The sequence below is a fragment of the Trachinotus anak genome, unplaced genomic scaffold (assembly GCF_046630095.1).
Source record: "Trachinotus anak isolate AG129_WGS33_773 ecotype Australia unplaced genomic scaffold, CSIRO_AGI_Tana_v1 ptg000015l, whole genome shotgun sequence".
In the NCBI taxonomy this organism is placed as follows: domain Eukaryota; kingdom Metazoa; phylum Chordata; class Actinopteri; order Carangiformes; family Carangidae; genus Trachinotus; species Trachinotus anak.
Window position 1 is genome coordinate 4,266,457 of NW_027273866.1, and position 19,142 is coordinate 4,285,598.

At 40.4% G+C, this 19,142-nt stretch overlaps 1 protein-coding gene across 6 annotated transcripts in view; it reads right to left on the bottom strand.

Annotated features, from left to right (window-relative positions):
* The window catches only part of evla (Enah/Vasp-like a), a 38,653-nt gene that overhangs the window by 12,005 nt on the left and 7,506 nt on the right, over nt 1–19,142 (bottom strand). For 4 of the 6 annotated variants that reach the window (XM_071499049.1, XM_071499048.1, XM_071499045.1 and 1 more), the window contains exons 2-3: nt 3,345–3,513; nt 1,973–2,153 (exon numbers count right to left, since the gene is read on the bottom strand). In XM_071499049.1, coding sequence (XP_071355150.1) covers nt 1,973–2,153; nt 3,345–3,513 — 350 coding nt within the window. Of the gene's footprint in view, nt 1–493; nt 726–1,972; nt 2,154–3,344; nt 3,514–16,507; nt 16,697–19,142 lie in introns of those variants that run through there. The other 2 variants (XM_071499050.1, XM_071499047.1) reach the window with 2 other exon arrangements.

Sequence of the window (19,142 nt, forward strand, 5' to 3'; positions counted from 1 at the left end):
CCGTAAATGCTTCCCATAGCCCAAGGTGATGTCTTCAAACATCTTGTTTTGTACAACCAAAATTCCAAAACTCAAAGATACTCCGTTTACAAAGATCTAGGTCAAAGAAAAGCAGCAAATCCTCTCATTTAAGCAGCTGCAACCAGAGAATATTAGGAATTTATTTCACTGTTTTTGCTTGAAAAATGACTACTATGATTATTCACTTATCAGAGTTTTTCTGCTGATTAACGAAACATCTAATTAATTAATTTACTAATAATTTCAGCTCTGATGTTTACAATGTCATGTCCAGAAATGAGGGGAACGCAGTGCTTTGACAGACTGACAGTAGCTACAGTAGTTCAGCAGCACCTCCAAACAAACCCTCTCTGTCTCCTTTTCATAGTGAGGAAATGGCTGAAGCTCAACTTCCCTCCATTTGCCAAGCAGCCTGTTACCATGGAAAACATGCATGGCCAGTGGACATACTTCTCTACAGCACAGCACTTACTGAGGATGATGATGGCTGAAGAAACCCGCCTGAGGACACCAGGTGAAATCTCTGGAGTCAGCATAGTGGGGAACTTTCCTAAAGCACCCAGTGTACTAGAGAATAAATGAGACTTCTTTCAACAAGAAACTGCGTGAACAACGTGGTGCAGTGAGTGACGAGGTGTTTACCATGAGCGGAGACACTTTTGCTCGGCATGACGAGGCCCATGATCCCACATCCAAATGCACCCAAAAAAAGGAGGGCTGCCATGTGAGCATGGTGGGGTACGACACTGAGGCTCCATATGGGATATTTTAGCCACCAATAGGAGAGTCACAAGGACGGGATGGGATGACACCGCAGTTAAACACTCACAGATATTCTCACACGCAGATTATAAGTAGCTCGTAACCAGAGCTGGTCAGAGTCTATTTAGTAAACGAAGAGTAGGTGTGAGTTTGACTTCAAATACACTCTCACTGTCCATGTAGGAAAACCACATATCTGCTGATCTGACCACATGTCTTTAACAATACTGCTTCCCAGCTATGCACAGTTATTATGCTTTACTTTGAAAACCTGTGGTAAATAATGTAACAGTGACCCTTTAAATAGGCACAATATGAGGTGTCCTGGCTTGGATGCAAACCATGTAACCGCAATGTCCCTGGCTTGATTCCAGCTTTGATGCATGTCAAACCACCCACTCATTTCCATTCCAACTCTATACTATCAGCTGTCCAGTGAGGGTGAAGATACAAAAGTGAATCTTAAAATGAGGAGAATTTGACAAATTTCCCCTCAGCAACCCACCACCCCCTGACACTATTGTTATTGTTTGGTTCAGTGTGCAGTGTGTAGCTGCAGTACATATTATTTACCAGTAGGGGGTGGTACAGCTTAGTTTAGTGGTAACACTTCATAGGCTTTGAACATCGCAGCTTGCAAAATGTGGACATACAGTATAATTAACAATTCAGATTATCCTGTATTGCTCGAATGTTGTCTTCTCTTTCATCTTCAACATGCTTCTGCTGTAGATATTAAAATGTACTGTTTAAAACAGTAGGGTTGGATGAGAAAATATCCATTAAACTGTGTCTATGCAGTCACCCTTATGTGGATTATTTGATTGTGGTTACCTGACATTCTTTTGAGAGCAAAAATAGATTTCAATTGATCACAGATGACAACTGAAGACAGTCGGTTGTAATTTGAACCGAAATCCATCTAAAGCTCCACTGGAAAACATCAGCAGCTTTCCAACTCTAGCTAACGATTCAAAAACTTCCATCCCCCATTTCTCTGTGGAGATGAACTGTTCAACGTGACTCACTGAAACATTCAGAAAATGTCTTAGAATAGCCGGATGGCCTGCCAGGCAGTCAAATACAAATCAGGACATCGACGCTCCGAGTGAAGTGGTGAGTGCATTTTTAGTAGGATAGTTTAAAATAATGATAAGATGCATTTATTCCACATATCATGAATCCTTACCTCCGCTGTCAGGTGAGCTGAGGACATTGAGGGCGAACAACATGGCGTTGGAGAAGGTGGTGGCCTCCTCCTTACTGGCAAAGTTCAGCCCATAGACTTGGCGAGCGTCACGCCACTGATGGAAGGTCGGAGTAGCCTGATTGTATTTCAGGCCCTTCACTATGGAGTAGTTAATCACCACCTTCAATGGACGAAAGACAAGGAAGCTGTGAATTAAAATGTTATGCAGATTTGATAATGTGCAAATCACAAAGGAAGACATGCCAGTTAAGTGTGGACAACTGTTGATCAAGTATTTCACTCAATGTTCATCAACAGCTGGTGTTGAAGGAGTGGAAGGAGATTCTTGCTCGTTCTCTCCCCCACATTTTACCAGCTGCTTGGAGACTTGATTCCAGCGCCTCTCTACGTCACTGCACGATTTTCTAACCTCTATAGAACCAGTGATCTGAGCATGCCAAATAAAAAATAAAAAAAAACCCACAACAGAAAATGTACAATAAGGACAAACTCAAACTACAATAATGGTATCATTTTCTTTTTCTTGTGGATAAATGACAAAATGTTGACTTTGCTAGCAACATCCAGCTGTCTCAATCATAAACAACTGGCAACATGTTCTGGAGTCTGTCCGTCAAAGAGATCGGGTTTACTCTGAGGTCATCATGTCGCACATTCAACAATCACTTTGACTAAATACATGACATAAGAGGAAGAAACACAATTTTCTGCAGTGACAAACCCCTAAAGAGGCATAAATTATAATATCACCTCAAAGATTTTGCATTTCGAGTAAGGGCACAGCTGCTAATTTGTCTCAACTGGAAAAACTGTTAAAACTCTCACTCATTTTGCTATTGCTGATGGTGCCTTCATGTTATATCAGAGCTATTATGATTACGGGTTTTTTGACTTGTGAATAGCATTTACACCAACTTCCAAGTTGTAATTATGACTAGGAAATTTTTCTGAATGCTCCAGTATATCCCACTTGAGTTGCGCCTGAAAACAAAACAAATATGGAGTATTTTAATCCTCACACAAGCCACTATGGGGTCATACAACTGTCTTGATGATGCTCTCAGGTTAAAGAGGGAATCTTTCCCATCTCTAACATCCATCTCATATGACATGTATGACACGAACGTGGCATAAGCACCACGTACTGTATATGTTCACAAGGGGTCCCCAAAAGTCATTATGGGAAATGTAGGAAACCACTAGGTGAAGAGGATCAGATGAGCAGGTGGTTTGAGAGAAAAATAATAAAAACAGTAAACTACAATAATGGTTGATCACAAAATTCATCAATCCTGGAAACCACTAAGCATCACAGATTTGTGATCTGTGAACATGCATCTGAGTCTCTCACCTGCTGGTCCTGCAGTTTGACGCCCACCACTCTGAAGGTGTTGTTGGCAGTGTTGTGGTAGATGTTGATGCGACTGAAGCCCTGCTGCCCAGGCTTGATGGGCACCCACTTCTTACTGGCATCATCGTAGACCATCACAGAGGCCCGCGCCTGGCAGATACTCTGTTCACTGCAGAAAGAAAGACGGAAAAGTATATGTTAACATTATTCTGTTTGATGTGGAGAAAACAAATATAGAGAGCCAATCGATGTAGTTCTTTCATCTGTCATATGTGGGAATTTAGTGATTTTAACAAGAACTGCTAATAATTTTGTCTTCATTCAACAACAATACATTTCATTTGCCTTGGCTTAAGAAGATTGCAAAACAGAAGTCGTGCACTGTGCTATATTTAGACCTGGTGCAGGATAATAGATTCAGTGAAGTAAAAAAGGGAAAATATCTCCACAGTCTATCAAATCTTCTATGAGTGAAAAGAAGCAATGTTCTGACCTCACCCTTTGCCACAGAAGCCCAGATTTCAAAACCCACAGAAGCCCAAAATCTCAACCTCAGTATGTGATGTTTTAGATTTTGAAATAGAATAATGAGAAAAGAAGTCCTTTACGAGAAACCAAGTTGAGCTATGAAAGCTAATGGAACAGAAAATAACTGGAAAGTGGGCAGGACTGGGCTCTCTAAATGGTAGAGAATAATGGATTATCGAGATGCTTCACTGCACGGTTACTCCTCACACTGTTAAATGTGATGGTGGTCAATAAATTATAACCAATAAAAACAGAGTTACTGTGTAATTATCTGTTTAGCTGAGTGGTCTTTGGGGAGCCACACCTTTCTGCAGTTACAAGTTACCACTTTGGGAGTAACATGCTGCCACTGCAGGAATCTGACAGCTTGTGCATACTGAGGAGAGTGTGGGTTGCCCTTTTTAAAAGCTATAAACAAGACCTCAAACCTAAAACTCAACCCTGGTAAATTCCCTTTTCCCCCTTTGGTCTTTACGGTGGCGTGGTTGCATCATTACAGCACATGAAAAAATGTGTACAGGCATCAGCACAGAAGGGTGTGTGTGTCTGTGATGTGTTGGGTAATGATACAGTGTGTTAAAAACGCAAGTGTTTGATCAGCAAGTGTATCACCAGCTGGAGACTCATTTGATAAAAAGCAAATGTAAAGTCACACATCACACACACACACACACACACGCACACACGCACGGATACGAGGAAGCATTTAACCACTAAAAAGACCCAATTGGCTCATGTGGCTTCATCGTATCACAAATCACATCACAAAATTACCACTTTCAAGAGATCCGGCTTGAGTTTATAAAAGCTGATAACGAGCCATATGTGTTATATGTGACAACTGTTGTAACCTTAGTGCCATATGTGCGTGAAGGTGTTAAAATAGTGCAGAGGTGACGTGAACGTGGCATAGGTGACGTTAACCAGCAGAACATGTGAAGTGACTAAATGCTTCTCTAATTTTCACTTTCAACACCTCAGGGGCCGACTCTCTGGCACATTAGCAATCTGAAGGTGCAAGGGCCAAGAAAAGAAACCCAACGAGCATTGTTGATGTGCTCGCTGACAGTCAGTGCATTACAGCGCCACAGAATCTGCACGGAGGTGTATATAATCATATGAAGATGACATGAAAGAAAATAAAGCCAAACTAAATAAAGTCAGCTGGAATAAGAGCTGGAGTACGTGAGTGTGGAGTAAGTGTGCAACACAAGCTTTTCTAGGGCTTCAGCTTAAAATGGCTTTTATTATTTGCTGCTTATTTTCTTGAATAACAATTGATCATTTAATCTATGAAATGCCAGAAAGTGATGAAAAACACCCGTCAGAGCATCACACTCAAGGCAACATCTTCAAATTTCTTGATTGGTCTGACCAACATTTAATATTATATATATTATATTTAATTCAATATCAAATATATCAAAGAAAAGCAGCAAATCCTCACGTTTAAGAAGCTGGAACCCACTGTCACCTGGCATTTTTGCTAGAAAAATATTAAAGATGAATTGATTATCAAAATAGTTGCTGATTAATTTTCCTTCAACTGACTAATCGATAAATCAACTTGCAGCTTTAAAATTCAAAATTTCATATTAACTGTTACAATTTTCTTGTGATTTGATATATTTTCAATAAAGATAACTAAGTGCACAAGATTCTGCCTAAAGTCACATTTTAAATCCATTATTACATTAAATCTTGCAGAACAATAATTATTGAGACTTTAGATTGATACACAGGGGATCGGAAACCTCTCTAAATGAGCCAGGCCAAACAGAATAATACTGAATAAAACAAAACAAAAGAAAGAGTATGAGTAATAAAACAAAGTAAGAGTATAAAAAAAGCCAGAAATGGTGTCAGGAACCTAAAGTATGATGAATTGTTCTATTATCTAAACTACTGAAAAACGCCTGAAAAGAATTAGATTACACAGTGTAATTTTATACCCCTAGCTATTTAGCACAATTACATTAACAAAAAAAAAACAAAACTGCATGAATGATAAAAATGAGGAAACAGATATGTAAATTACCCCACACAAGGTTGAGCTAGGATTTTTTTCCAAGGCCCTCAGGACGCTAGTAACATTTAAATGCCAACATGTGACCACCCCCCCACACCCGTTCAATGTGCTGCTCTGTCGGAGGAAGACAGCGTGACACCTGAGAGATGCCTCCCCCCCCGGATTGCACCAATACATGGTTTGGTCTCAGACGGTTTCCTCTCACTTTCCTGCCATCATCTGCAAACTGCCTCAAATAACACTGCAGTGATGAGATAGGCTTTAAGGGAGTAACACAGACTCGTCCTAATGTTGGTATTTGAACATTTGAAATACTTACTCTTGCATAATAATAATGTGCATTTTGGTTGAATTTCCCTGAAAATATATAGTAAGGAATTTGTAACCTGTTATATGTCCTTAATTCAACAAAACAGCTGGATATCAACATATTTTCTTTTCCAGGTGAAGTCTTTTATCTAAAAATCATTGATTCACACATGACAGCTGTATATGGATCTTTACCTTAATGCAACAATATTAGAAAGTCTCAGCATAAACGGCACAGTGACAGGACATCACCTTGTTCCTAAGGGAGAAGCCTTTTAAGCTTGTTTGACAGACAAATTCCAGCAGAAAGTGCCAGGATTACAACCACCCTCCGTCTGTCAAATATCCATCACTCCACCACTGCACAACTGTTGTCAAGTTAACCAGCAGCAATATCCAATCAAAGATATCCAAACACAAATCATTCACGCAATGTTTCCAACTCACAGACATTTGGCTTATAGTTCAACCACAGAATCAAAGAGGTGGCTTGGCTTAGTCTCATGTTTGGATGTTGCAAGCAGACAGAAGTAAAACAAAAGTGAGATGCGGGAGGCTGGAAAAGGGTTACACAATAAATATCCTGCATCTATGGAAAAACAGGAACTTCGAAATCAAACAGGAAATACATCTGTCATTAACACAAGCAGATCTGAATGTGAAGTTCCTCAAATACACTCAAACATAGCACAGGATCCAAACCGGACACCTCGCTCCATATAAAATCAGCTCTGATACAAAGGCAAAAATTCAACCTTAACCTCAAATTTTATCTTACTATTAATATATCCAGATGAAGAAAAACAAAAAAAACAATAATTGTCCTTTTCAGTGGAAAATATAATGCATTTCATCACTGATAAGCCAGGGAGGAGGATACAGCAAAGTGAAGAGTTCACTGCCTCTAAATTTGGGGAGAAGCTTGTCTCCTAAATGCAAAACCATGAGGGATAACTACAGACATCATGTTTCTTACATCTCTAAATAAGTTAAACAGACTCTCTAATCACATAACAGACACTTCTCTCCACTTCAGAGACCCCACAGACCACCAGAGTCTCACTGGGAAAAGAAGGGGGGAGGTGGCTGCATCTCTGCGATGGATCCTCTTACAAAAACAGGCCCTATTTCTGGAGCAGTTTGGGCCAGAGGGATGGAGTGCCTCGAGCCTGATGCTGACGGTTTCAGTTCTCTTCGAGCAGTCAGAAATAAAGCGGACGTCTCGTCCACTCCTTCTTTTCACACAACATGTTGCTCAATCAACACATCATGAGATGATGAACAAAAAAAGCAAAAGAGGAGGATGATCTGACTTAGAAAGTGTCATTAGTTCCTTTGCATGAGCACTTAACGAGACCTTCACAGAGCAGCTCAGCTAATTTCAGTGAAAAAAAAAAAAAAAGTGACAATGTGTTAAATGCTTCTGTGTGTGATGTCGTTACTAAAGGGGGCATATTCTCTCGAGATCACATGACAGAGATGAGACAAAGCACAGAGAGGCACATGATAGCTGCTTAACATCACAGCTACCAACAAGAAAATCCAGAGGCCCCATTTTGCTCAAATACTTGTTACTTGGATTTTCAGCCACAAAAAAAGTGTGACTGAGTAGAAAGATGAGGAGAGGCACAGAACACAGTGACTGTTTGTGTTGAAGGCAGCACAGGCGATACGGCAAAATCTGAAAAAGGTCAGCTTGCTAAAAACCACAATCAGTGACATTAACGTAACGTGATGAATCAAACTGATGTTCAGAGCAGAAAACGCAAAACAGGAACAACTGAACGTCAAACTGAAATAATAGTAAACATTTTTATTTTTTTTTTTATCTGAATTGAAAAGAATAAAAATTTAAGTGACAAAGTTAATAAGCAAGATATTATGTAGAGTAAAATAAAACAAGTTGATGTCAGTGGGAGATGATACAGAAATTAATCCCTATTCTGATCATTAAAAACTGCAGTAACTGATTTTTTTACTTATAAACAGTAAACACAACATTACAAAACATTACTACCTTATGAAGTCATTATGGCTAACATGTTAGCAAATAGTTGCTAACATGTGTGTGGAGCGACATTAGCATTCATTTGCTAATGCTGTGTTTCTGGCCACCAGGTAAAAAGTCCAATATTCCCTTTATCTCCGTTTCTGCTCTCAACTCCTGATAGGAACATTTGTCTCTTTAGCTACTAAATGCTCCACTGTGTTCACTTGCTAGCTAGCTGCTAACTTTGTCAGCTGTTGGTGCTGTGCAAATAGCTAAAAATAACATTGTGAGAGTGATGAAGGTGAAACAACAGAGAAAAGTTGTGTTGGAAAAGCAAAAACAATGATGTAAAAGATGCTAACATGCTAATTCAGGTTATATTTCTCTGTGGGTTTATCACTACGAGCAAGCCTTTAAAATACAAGTAGCCATGCCATCCCTTTTCAGTATAAAAATATTGATCAACCACTCTGTGCAGTTTTATACAGCGGTTCAGAGCACTTCTATGACCTACAGCTGACTGATCATTTGGGCAGTTTCCTGTCCTCTGAGGCTTTAAGCCTGCTGGTATTTTCCCTCCTGTGTATTCTACATACTCCATCTTTAAATATGCATAAGCACTTCCCCACTAACAGCTCATGAATAAAAAAAGAAATACTTTACCTCTCTGACACCACCTTGACAGGGTAATGAGACCAGCACAAATATTTAACATGTTGTTTTGAAGGTCCGTCACCCAAAACTCTTTTTTGCCATTAGCTGACAATATATTTGTGTTGGTGCAGATAAAACACATGTACTCTGAATGTGAAGTACTAGGTTGGTTCTTTCCTGGAAAAAAGGATCAACTTGATTTGGCCAACAGCTCCTGTCTGAGCATTTCACCTTGTTTTTGCTGGACTAAGAAGATTTTCTCAGTAGAGGCTGAATAATATTCACCTCAAAAGGCAGCCTGAGAAGGGCGAGAAGAAAGAGGACAAGGAGTGCAGAGCGCAGGGTGAGAAAGAGATGAATAGACAGCAGAGAGAAAAAACAAGAGCGAAGAGGATAGGAGGGCTTCTGCCACACTGAGCGCTTCCTCATGTCAAATAAGCCTCATAGGCAAGTGGTGAAAAGGAGGCCACGTTCCCAGGCTTTTGAATTAAGCAAAGCACTTCCCTGCACACATGGTTAGACATATGTGCCCCCTCTTGCTGCCCCCCCCCCCCCCTCCCCTCCAAATAAACCCTATACATGCACACTTTGAGTGTCATGACTGTGTTTTTTCCTTATGCCTGAATCTGATCCAGTCCAGTAAACAACAGTGTATACATGATAGGTTGTGTGTACATATTAGGAACAGTACATTCGTGCTTCTGTGAGATTCAGCAGCTTCATGATTAGGTCACTGGATGTATTTAGGCTGGGAAAGTGTTTCCTTGGCAAACTGTGGGAGTAGGTCAGGGTGGTGGGGTGTACGAGGCGTCCTCTCTGGGTAGCGCCCGAGGGCAGAGCTTCTGTTATCATGGCAATTAACTTTTGTTGTTGGGGTAATTGTTTCATCCTGCTGGTTCACAGTGGAAGGCCCCCGAACAGACCCGAACAAATGATGAGCCATTGAACACGACCCCGCACGGCCGACTCATGGCAGCAGCTCAGATTTGTCGGGCCTTTGTTTCTGCCATGAAACTAAATGTTAAAAACACTACCAAAGGCTAAAGCTTCACACAAGTACGCCGTCAGCAAAGATACACTAATGATGACCCATGGATACAAAAGCAGTGTAGCACTGTATGACACGACAAAGCCATGATGAGTCCTCAAGAAAGTTCTGTTTTTGGAGAATTTCCGTAATAGTGCAGTTAGCCTAGCTTAGCTCGACTACAGGATGTTTATGTGGTCATGTAGCAGCTCTACTCAGACATAACCAACTACTTTCCAAAGTTGGATGGCTGATTGTATAAACTACACACTGCCATTTCTGTATTCCTTTTAATAATATTTTCCAGGGCATTTTATGGCTTGACTGTTTTGACAGAGAAGATGAGGGGAGAGAGAGATGGGAAATTAAGCGCAATGAAGGTTACTATATGGACTTCGACTGGGGACATTCATTCTTTGAAACTTTAACCTGTGGGCCACCAGGTTGCCCTGACATTTCTGTGTGCTTAGTTCATAGTTTTTGTGAAGTTATCAAATGACCAGTCCATTTCCTGCTTGCACCTGTGGCACCAGCAGCAGTAAAGCTCAGACAAAGGTACTGTTGCCATAACTCATTTTCAAGAATTAATGCAAGGATAATTACACACCCACAGTGTATGAGAAGCTGCATTTTTCTACCACAGCTGCTACTTCATCCAACAGACACACAGCTAAACTAGGCTAATCTAACAGTTTCATTTACAAACTGGATAAAAGCAGAAGAGAAGCTTTCCCGAGGCCTTTTGGGACAGAATCTGAATACAGGTGGTGAATGGAATATGCCATGTTACGAGACTCGGGGGCATCTCTGTGCCCCCGGTCTTTTATCTTTCTGTTAATGCTCAACTGGCTCATAAAGGCTAAACTGATGCCTCAAATAATGAAAGGAGCCCAGACAGTTTAATGAAAACAAACAGAAAATCCAAATAATTACCCCTGATTGCTTGCCGCATCTTAAGGGTGCAGCAGTTGAGCTGCACAGCTGGTTACAACTTGATTTATCCAATTAATCAGTTCATTTCATGCTAATTAACCACCATGAAAAATCACAACCTCCTGCACAACGAAGACCAGCTGAGAACGAAGAAAGCGCCCAGGGAGGCTTCCTGTGCAGCAGGAGTGATTATTACACTGTTTAATGCAAAGAAGGTTTGCACTGTATGCTAATAGAGACGTACAGTCAGTGTCAGGGAGGGTTTATAAATCAATTCAGGGTTCTCCTGGTAGACAGGGGTTATCTTAGCTGGGGAATATACTATATCTGAAATATGTTTGTTTCGAGTGGTGAGAGACTCCGAACTATGTCTACACCAACTTAATACACTTTAATCTGTAAAATAAGCATGTTCTAAATTATCCATCCTGTTTGTGTTTATGCTGGACAGAGGGAGAGATGTGGACAGGCCAAAGAACTCACCAGACGACTGTGAAACAGAAAACACTGCTCTGCCATTCTTCAAACGCTACTTCAACGCTGCTCTATGTTGTGACGTGCTGCAACTCTTCTTTCAAACAGGAACAGAAATACATAATTATACACCCACGCACAGTACATTATGGTACCCATACTGTGCATACACCCAAAATAACAGCCAGTGATATTTTTAGTGAAGGGCCAGCTCAGGGCAGCAGGAACAGACACACACAGATTGGTTACTGCGTATGGATTCAGTTAGTTGTCTGTTATTATTATGCTCACCATGAGGATTAAAGCCTCCAGGGTTCACTGGGCATTTTAGGGCAAGGCACAGCCACCGCCCATGTATAGCATGGGTGGGGGTGTATACATTTACAGTATGGATGCCTGTGTGTGTGTTTGGGTGGGTGTGGGGGTCCAGCTGACCAAGGGAAGAGGTCTGTTTGACTGACTGGATTACAGACAGAGCCTAGCAGGCAGCTCATTACCTCACTGCAGTCTTAAATCTAAATTAACCAGGACTTAACTCTCATACAAGACCTCTAATCTGCTCCACGGGGAAAGTACTGTTCACAGGCACACGGAGGGAAGGAGGCCTGCGGGAACTAAAAACAGCACACACCAACTTTATTGCTGAGAAACAGTGTGAAGCCTGGTGATTTGTAAGTGAGCAAACGAAGCACAGCTACCTTATCTGAAAGGAACAGCGAGATGTGTGATAAGATGCCAGATTTCAGGGATTGTAGAAATGTGATGTAACGCTGCTGCTACACTATAAGGAACACCGTAATTAAAACTGAAGAAAAGTCAAATATAACCATATATATAGAGAGAGAGTTGTTATTGTTCTAGTCCTTTTGTTATCTACATTTTGTCATGCCTGTCAAATTAAATTCTTGTATGTCCTCAGTTATGTTGGATGTATGTCAGTCCACCTGTGTCATCCAGACTGAAATATCTCAACAATTATAGAGTATTAGTACATGCCATGAAATGTTTATGTTCCACCCAGGATCAAGTGTAAAAACTGGTAAGCCCTCAACATTTTTTCTAGTGTTATCATCTGGTAAAATTATTATTATTATTATTATTTTTATTATTATTATTATTATTACTACTAAGATAGTGAACATGGTAAACATGCTTTCTGAACACCAGCCATGTTAGCATTGTCATTGTGAGAATGTTGCCATGCAGGCTTTAGCATTTTGATAAAAAAAAAAAAACAGTGCTGTGCCAAAGTACAGCCTTACAAAGCTGCTGGCACAATAGTTCTCTTAAAACAAAGACCTTGCAGTGTCACTAGCTGCGTCCTGCAGAAGAAAACGGAGTGAAAAATAACATTTTAAACATGATCCTTACAGACTTACTGTGGTGTTCAATGTGATGGATTATTTAGCCTTGCCAAATGCAATTAAATCTGCTATTTGAACTTAAAAAATTCAACCCTGATAGCTATTGGCAACCTGGAAGATGATCTTAAATAAATAATATTGTTATGCTTTCATCATTTCAGCTTTTAAAAAGGTACAGTTACATTTTGGGAAATACACTTATCCGCTTTCTTGCAGAGGGTTAGATGAGAAGATTGATTACATAATCCTGTCTTTGTCTGTATGGTAAATATGTAGCTGGAGCCAGTAAGCATAGCATAAAAACTGAAAACAGCAGGAAATGGCAAACCAGGCTCTGTCTGAAGTTAACAGGATCTGCCTGGCAGCACCTCTAAAACTCACTATTTAACATGTCATATCATTTATTTAATCGGTACAAAAACCAGTGTAAAAAATACAGTTTGCAGTTTTATGGTTGGGGTGGGGACTGATTCCTGATTGCAGTGGTGGAGCCAGACAATTTTCATAGGATTGGCCAGATTGAGGCCAGTACTCACTGAAAGGTGGCAGAGAAATTAGAGCCTTTTTCAGCTTTTTCTGCAAGGTATGGCACTGTACAGAGATTATTTTATAGTCAGAAAGTGAGTGTATCCACAATAATATGCAGACTGTGCAGACAATCAGAGAAAAACATCTTATTTATTTTCTATTCTTCTGATCATTATTTCTATTAATAAAATTGTTAGTAGGTTTCTATATTTTTGAAGCTTGTACCTGAACCTCTGCTTTTTAGAGTTTGGCTCCTTTGTTCCTGTTCTTATTTTCATCCAATAAATTTTAGCTTAACTATAGACAGCGCCACCCTCCCCCGCCCTGGGGCAGGCCGTCAAACAACAAATCGGACTTTACGACATGTAAAAAACATTGTAAACAATAGTGATCCATCCATTCAAAGCTGCTGTACCATGTATCAAACTTATGATTGACAGCTACCAAGCACCACAGTACGATCATCATAGCATTAGCTATAATTAATTAATATGACGTAGCCTGTCAAATGTTATGCAAGAACAAATCAGCCATAAACATGCACACAGCGTCAGACTGAGCCGTCTTACCCTAAACCAGAAGATTTTTACTTTCCTTCCTCAAAAACCTTCATTTTATTAAGTCTCAAGCTGATCCAGATCAGGGGAGAAATGCTGAGTGACATATTTACCATACAGAAATGAGCGTTTTTGTTTTTGATGTTTTAATCGACAATGCGTCAATTGCAGTACTGCCACAAGGCAAAACCACTTACTGCATGTTAAATACAGTACCAACTCACTCTGCAGATTTCCAGCTGCCAATACTCAATAAAAAGATGCAGAGTTGCACTTTTTACTGAAACTACTCCAAAGGCCTATTTTTCTGTCATATTCAGCCAAATTCTGCATTTGTCTTTCTACCGTATGTATGAATATGTATGAGACCTTTCATCGTAATCGTGACTTAGACCATAATAATGAGGATTTTAAGACTTTAAAACTAAGCTTTGATGGTATAAAAATGTCTCAATCTCCTCTACTAATGCATCATAGTTCCACTAACAACAAGACTGTTATGTACTGGCCCACAGCAGTTCAGAGTCTCATAATCTATACAGTGTCAAAGCCTCAGTGTCCCTGATCCATAGTGTGTCCAGATTGTGAGCACTGTACCATGGTGTGTTTATCTAACCCCTGCGCTGCTGATACACAAAGTATAGTGCAATAGTCCAGAATGGGCTACAATTAAGCCCCAAATGGGGATAGAGAGAGAGAGCAAGAGAGAGAGAGAGAGAGAGAGAGAGAGAGAGAGAGAGAGAGCTGAGTGCTGCGGTCTTAATGGCATTAATGCAAACCACATTAATGTGCTTATGTTCTTAGCTAAATGTCCCGGTTGTTGTGTGCAAAAAGCTCAGTTTGAATCCGTGATGTATCAGTTTGCAGCGCTGCTACTTTTAATTCGCGCACATCACAGTGGGACTGAATGCATGACCTATATTCTGTATTTCCTTGACTGTATAATTTGCATGTATTGCCGTTCACTGCAGCGCATACTGTTTGTAGGAATGAAGTGTTAATAGCTCCACACTCTGAGCTCTGCTGGCATCAGAATAACATAAGAATGTGAAAAATTGTTCATTTAATCAAAAAAAAAAAAAACCAAAAAAAAAAAACACAAAACATGACAAAAGGGTCAGCTATATCCATATTAACTTCATATTTACTTACTGAAATGTTATATGTTATGTATTTTATCCAATTAATATTGTCATCCTGATTCTCCATATTGTAATTCTACTACTATGACTTGTTTCTACTCTGGATGAGGAGTGGGCATTAAAATCCTTTTACATTATATGCAATTTTATATTCTAATCTTGTTATATTGTAATTTATAACAGTTTGGAAAATGTTTATGGATAAAGTAACAGGACAGAAATGTCTGTTTTTGTCGAATTGAGTTAATAAAATATGTAACGAATTAAGAAAAGTCATCATACTGATGTAAAAACCATATAAAAATCAAATGTTATGTACATCCAAAAATGTTAATGTGTATGTTCCATGGTACCCCCTCTCACTATGACATCTATTGCATGTCTGTCCATCCCTGAGGAGGAATCCCTCTGCTGTTGCTCGTACTGAGCTTTTTCCTGTTCTTTGTAATCCAAATCAAGGGACTAAGAATAGTGGGAAATATTGAACACACTATAAAGCCCTCTTCGAGAAAAATTCAAGTGAATGCAACATTTAAATTTAGTGTAATTGTTTGTATCTGACTCATGTCCAGGCAGGTCCTTGTGTCCTACACACTGAATGATCCAGGTCAGTTTTAAGCAGCAGCTGTATATACTGTACACACAAAACCTCATTGTCCTTTTTTTTTTTTTTTTTTTTTTTAAAATCAACCCACCCCTCACCCCAATCCCCAACCCCCACCCCTCTCTTCTTCCTCTCCCTCATGATAATAAGACACCCAACCAAGCTGTTTGATTCTACACTTCTCATCTGGGACAGCAGCAGTGACAAAACCTCCCTCCCCTCTCTCTCCATTTTCCCTTCCCTCCATCCTCCCCTCTCTCAGTAGAAGATAGAGAGAGAAAAAGAGAAGGGCACTGGCCCAGAAGGTTGCCATTTTAGCCAGAAGCAACGCTGTCTTCAATACTTGTGTGAATTAAACATGTATGGAGCCTTTACAGAGCTCTGCTATTCTGAGACGCCCTATGCGAGGCTGTGCACTGCTCAGAATAGAGAAGATGCTCGTTGTAGTGTTCACTCTGTGGCCTGCATCTCCTCTGGCAGAATCACTGGCTTTGACTGAAAAGATGCGACCAGGCGGGAGGAAAGAAAAAAAAAAAAAAAACAGAGGATCATCGAAACAGATCAGAGTCAAAACTTCTTCAAGACACTTTTATCGACTAGACACGAACAAAAGTGTTGTTTTGTTTGCAGTTTTGTGCCAAATCAAATTATTTGCACACAATAACTAATCCAAATCCAATCGGTGTTCCAATTCTGTGTCTAAATGACAGTTTGTTGAGGCCAGATCAAGATTACAGATTAGTATTTTAGCTCTGATTAAAAATACAGCAGGGATAGATTTGCCCGTCTGTGCTGCTGGAATATCAAAACACAAACAAAATAATCGAACCCTGTTGACTAAACAGTGTCAAGTGAACAAAATCTGAATCACGACTATCACCCAAAAATGTTTTCATTTCTCTGTGTTTTCAGTTTACTTTCCGCCTTTGACATTGAACTTTTGTCACTCATCACTGACATGTACTGGAAGTAAAAACGATCACACACACGCACACACACTGCCAAACAAAGTGTCGGTACAAACCTGGCAGCGATGTGGCTGTAAAACAATCCTGAGTCACTGACACTCTGAGGGAGGCAGTACCGCAGCACTTGAAGCCGATGTATGTCCATTTTGGTAAAAAAGAAAAACAACAGCAGCAGCAGTTTATGACACAAACTCCCTCTTGTGCTGCTCCATTAGCTTAAAACAGTAACTCATTAAAGGCAGTTTAATCCTCTTGCGAAGAGCATGTGAAATAAAGAGTGACGGCTGAACAAAAACCAAAAACATCCACCTAAAAATCAAATAAGAGTAAAAACTTCCACCAGCTCTGAATTCTTGTGCCGCTGCATCCACTGTGATGAACAAAGAGATGACTGACGGACAGCCTGGCAGAGATGAAGTCATTGATCAGCCTGCTGTCTGACCGCATAACAGATGAGCGTGTGCTTGTGTGTGTGTGTGTGTCACTGAACCCCTGTGCTATTGTCATATTGTTAACCCAAGGGAGATTACCTCATATCCGTCTCAACTAGCTTCCACTCCCCCCCCATACACACACACACTACAGTTTAGTAAGTGTATTTATGTGTACGTCTGGGGTGGGGTGTTGTTGGGGTTGCTGCTGTTGAACCTCCCCCTCGACTCCATCCTGCTGTTGCCATAGCTGCCCAGTATGAAGCAGAGTGGTCCATACTGTGGTTGGCACCTATTGACTGGGATGCCCTCTGCCACTACAGACGTAGTGGGTGAATGTACACCGACATGTACAACACACATTAACTGGAAGAGGTGTGTGTGCTAAATGTCCATTAACATCCACTGAGTAATTGACTAACTAACGCTCAATCAGAATTTGATGCACTCTAGGGGCAGTTCGCCAGTCATCAGCCTGATCGCTGCCTGGGGGGAGGGGAGTGGGGGGGAGGGGCTTTATTCAGGGTGCATTCCACATGTATTTAAACTAGAGCTAGACTAATACATCACCTGATATTAGCTACCAGAAAATATATTGGTATTGGTGAATATGGCGGCAAATAAGTAACAGGAAATGCCACAACATGTTTGTGGTATTTTAGAGACAGTGTCTCCCATGGTGACGGGTTTAAATGTACCACATAGTATGTATCTTAAAAGAAATATACAAATCTAAGGGATCTGTATCTATTGTTTATGTAAAAAAATTACACCTGGCCAATTTATCGATATTAGATTCTTTACACTCCCAAATATCAGCCTTTAAAATCCAGTATCTGTCAGGCTATTATCAACTCATGCATTGACATGAAGAAATTCTCTCTCTCTGTCTCTCTGTCTCTCTCTCTCTCCCACACACACACACACACACACACACAGCAATTTCAGGACTGACAGTACTCCAGTGTGAGTATGACAGCATATTAGGCTTTGAACTTTGACCTCTGTGGTTCACTGGCCTCCACTCTAATGGTTGAAGCTGACCTCATATGTCGTACTGACAGCAAACTACACAAACAACACAGAGTCACACCGCCGGGGGGATGTGACTGGGCACTGGGCATCAGTAAATGCCACTTGTGATTGGTTAAATGAGGGTCACAGTCAGCAGGGATTGGCTGAGCCGGGCGCCACTCTACAGCGGGTCAGTTTTTTCGGGGCTCTCTGTGACGCCTGTGCCAAGTAGAATTACCACTGGCTCGTCTGTGGCTCAGAGTGTCCAGCTGGACCGCAGGACACTTCTGTGACAGGTCGGGCAAATGTTAACTAGCTCGATCTGTGACGAGCGAGGCTGTGTCGTGCCCTGAGGGGGGAACACCGTCTGCGCACTCACATTTATGTAATGACTACAGACAACGGTAAACTGCTCCAGGGCAAGTGATCACATCCAGCATCTAACATGTGGTGATAAAATGAGGATGTGACTCCTGTGTTTTCTCCATGACCCAGGGCAGTGAGTAAGAGATACGTCTAAAAATATTTGCAGCTTAAATGGTATATTTGATGCAGTATACTTGAAATTTATTCAGTTATTAAATGATTTTCACCATTTACAGCTACAATTTAGGTCATGGGTAATATGATGTAACAAAATAACAGACAGACATTGGTACTTAAAACAGAATAAATACAACATCAGAGGAGATGAAAATTCAAGAGCTCTCAACTTTGTCTAGCTTGTTTCTCTAAGATATAACTTCCTGAGAGATACTCCACACCTCCTGAAAATACACACCAATCCCAATGGAAGCTAATAAAATGTTCTTGATGTTTTTTCTGGCTCTGATGGTGTTTTGTGTCAGCTGTTGAGATGCCAAACAGAAATGTACACACAACTGCAACAGCACTGCGTATCTGACATTTTTCTCAGGAAGCCTTTACAGAACATTTTCCCCCCCAAAAAACTCCCTTAAACTAAAACTGCATCACAGTAACACAGTCAGTTTTTAAGACTAAGGCATAGAGTGGATGTACTCCAAAATGTATTACCTTGTGTTACAAACCAAACACATTTAAACACATTTCTCAGTTGTATTGTTAAGATTGCCCTTATGGCTGTTAAATGATTGACTTGAAAGCTCATACCTGGTGTGATTACATTTTTTAAATTCCTCAATCTTGACAATGTAATAGTACGTTGGGGGTGTCTATTATTTTAGGAGGTTAATACAAACCTGCAGAAAGTCTTACTGACGCATGT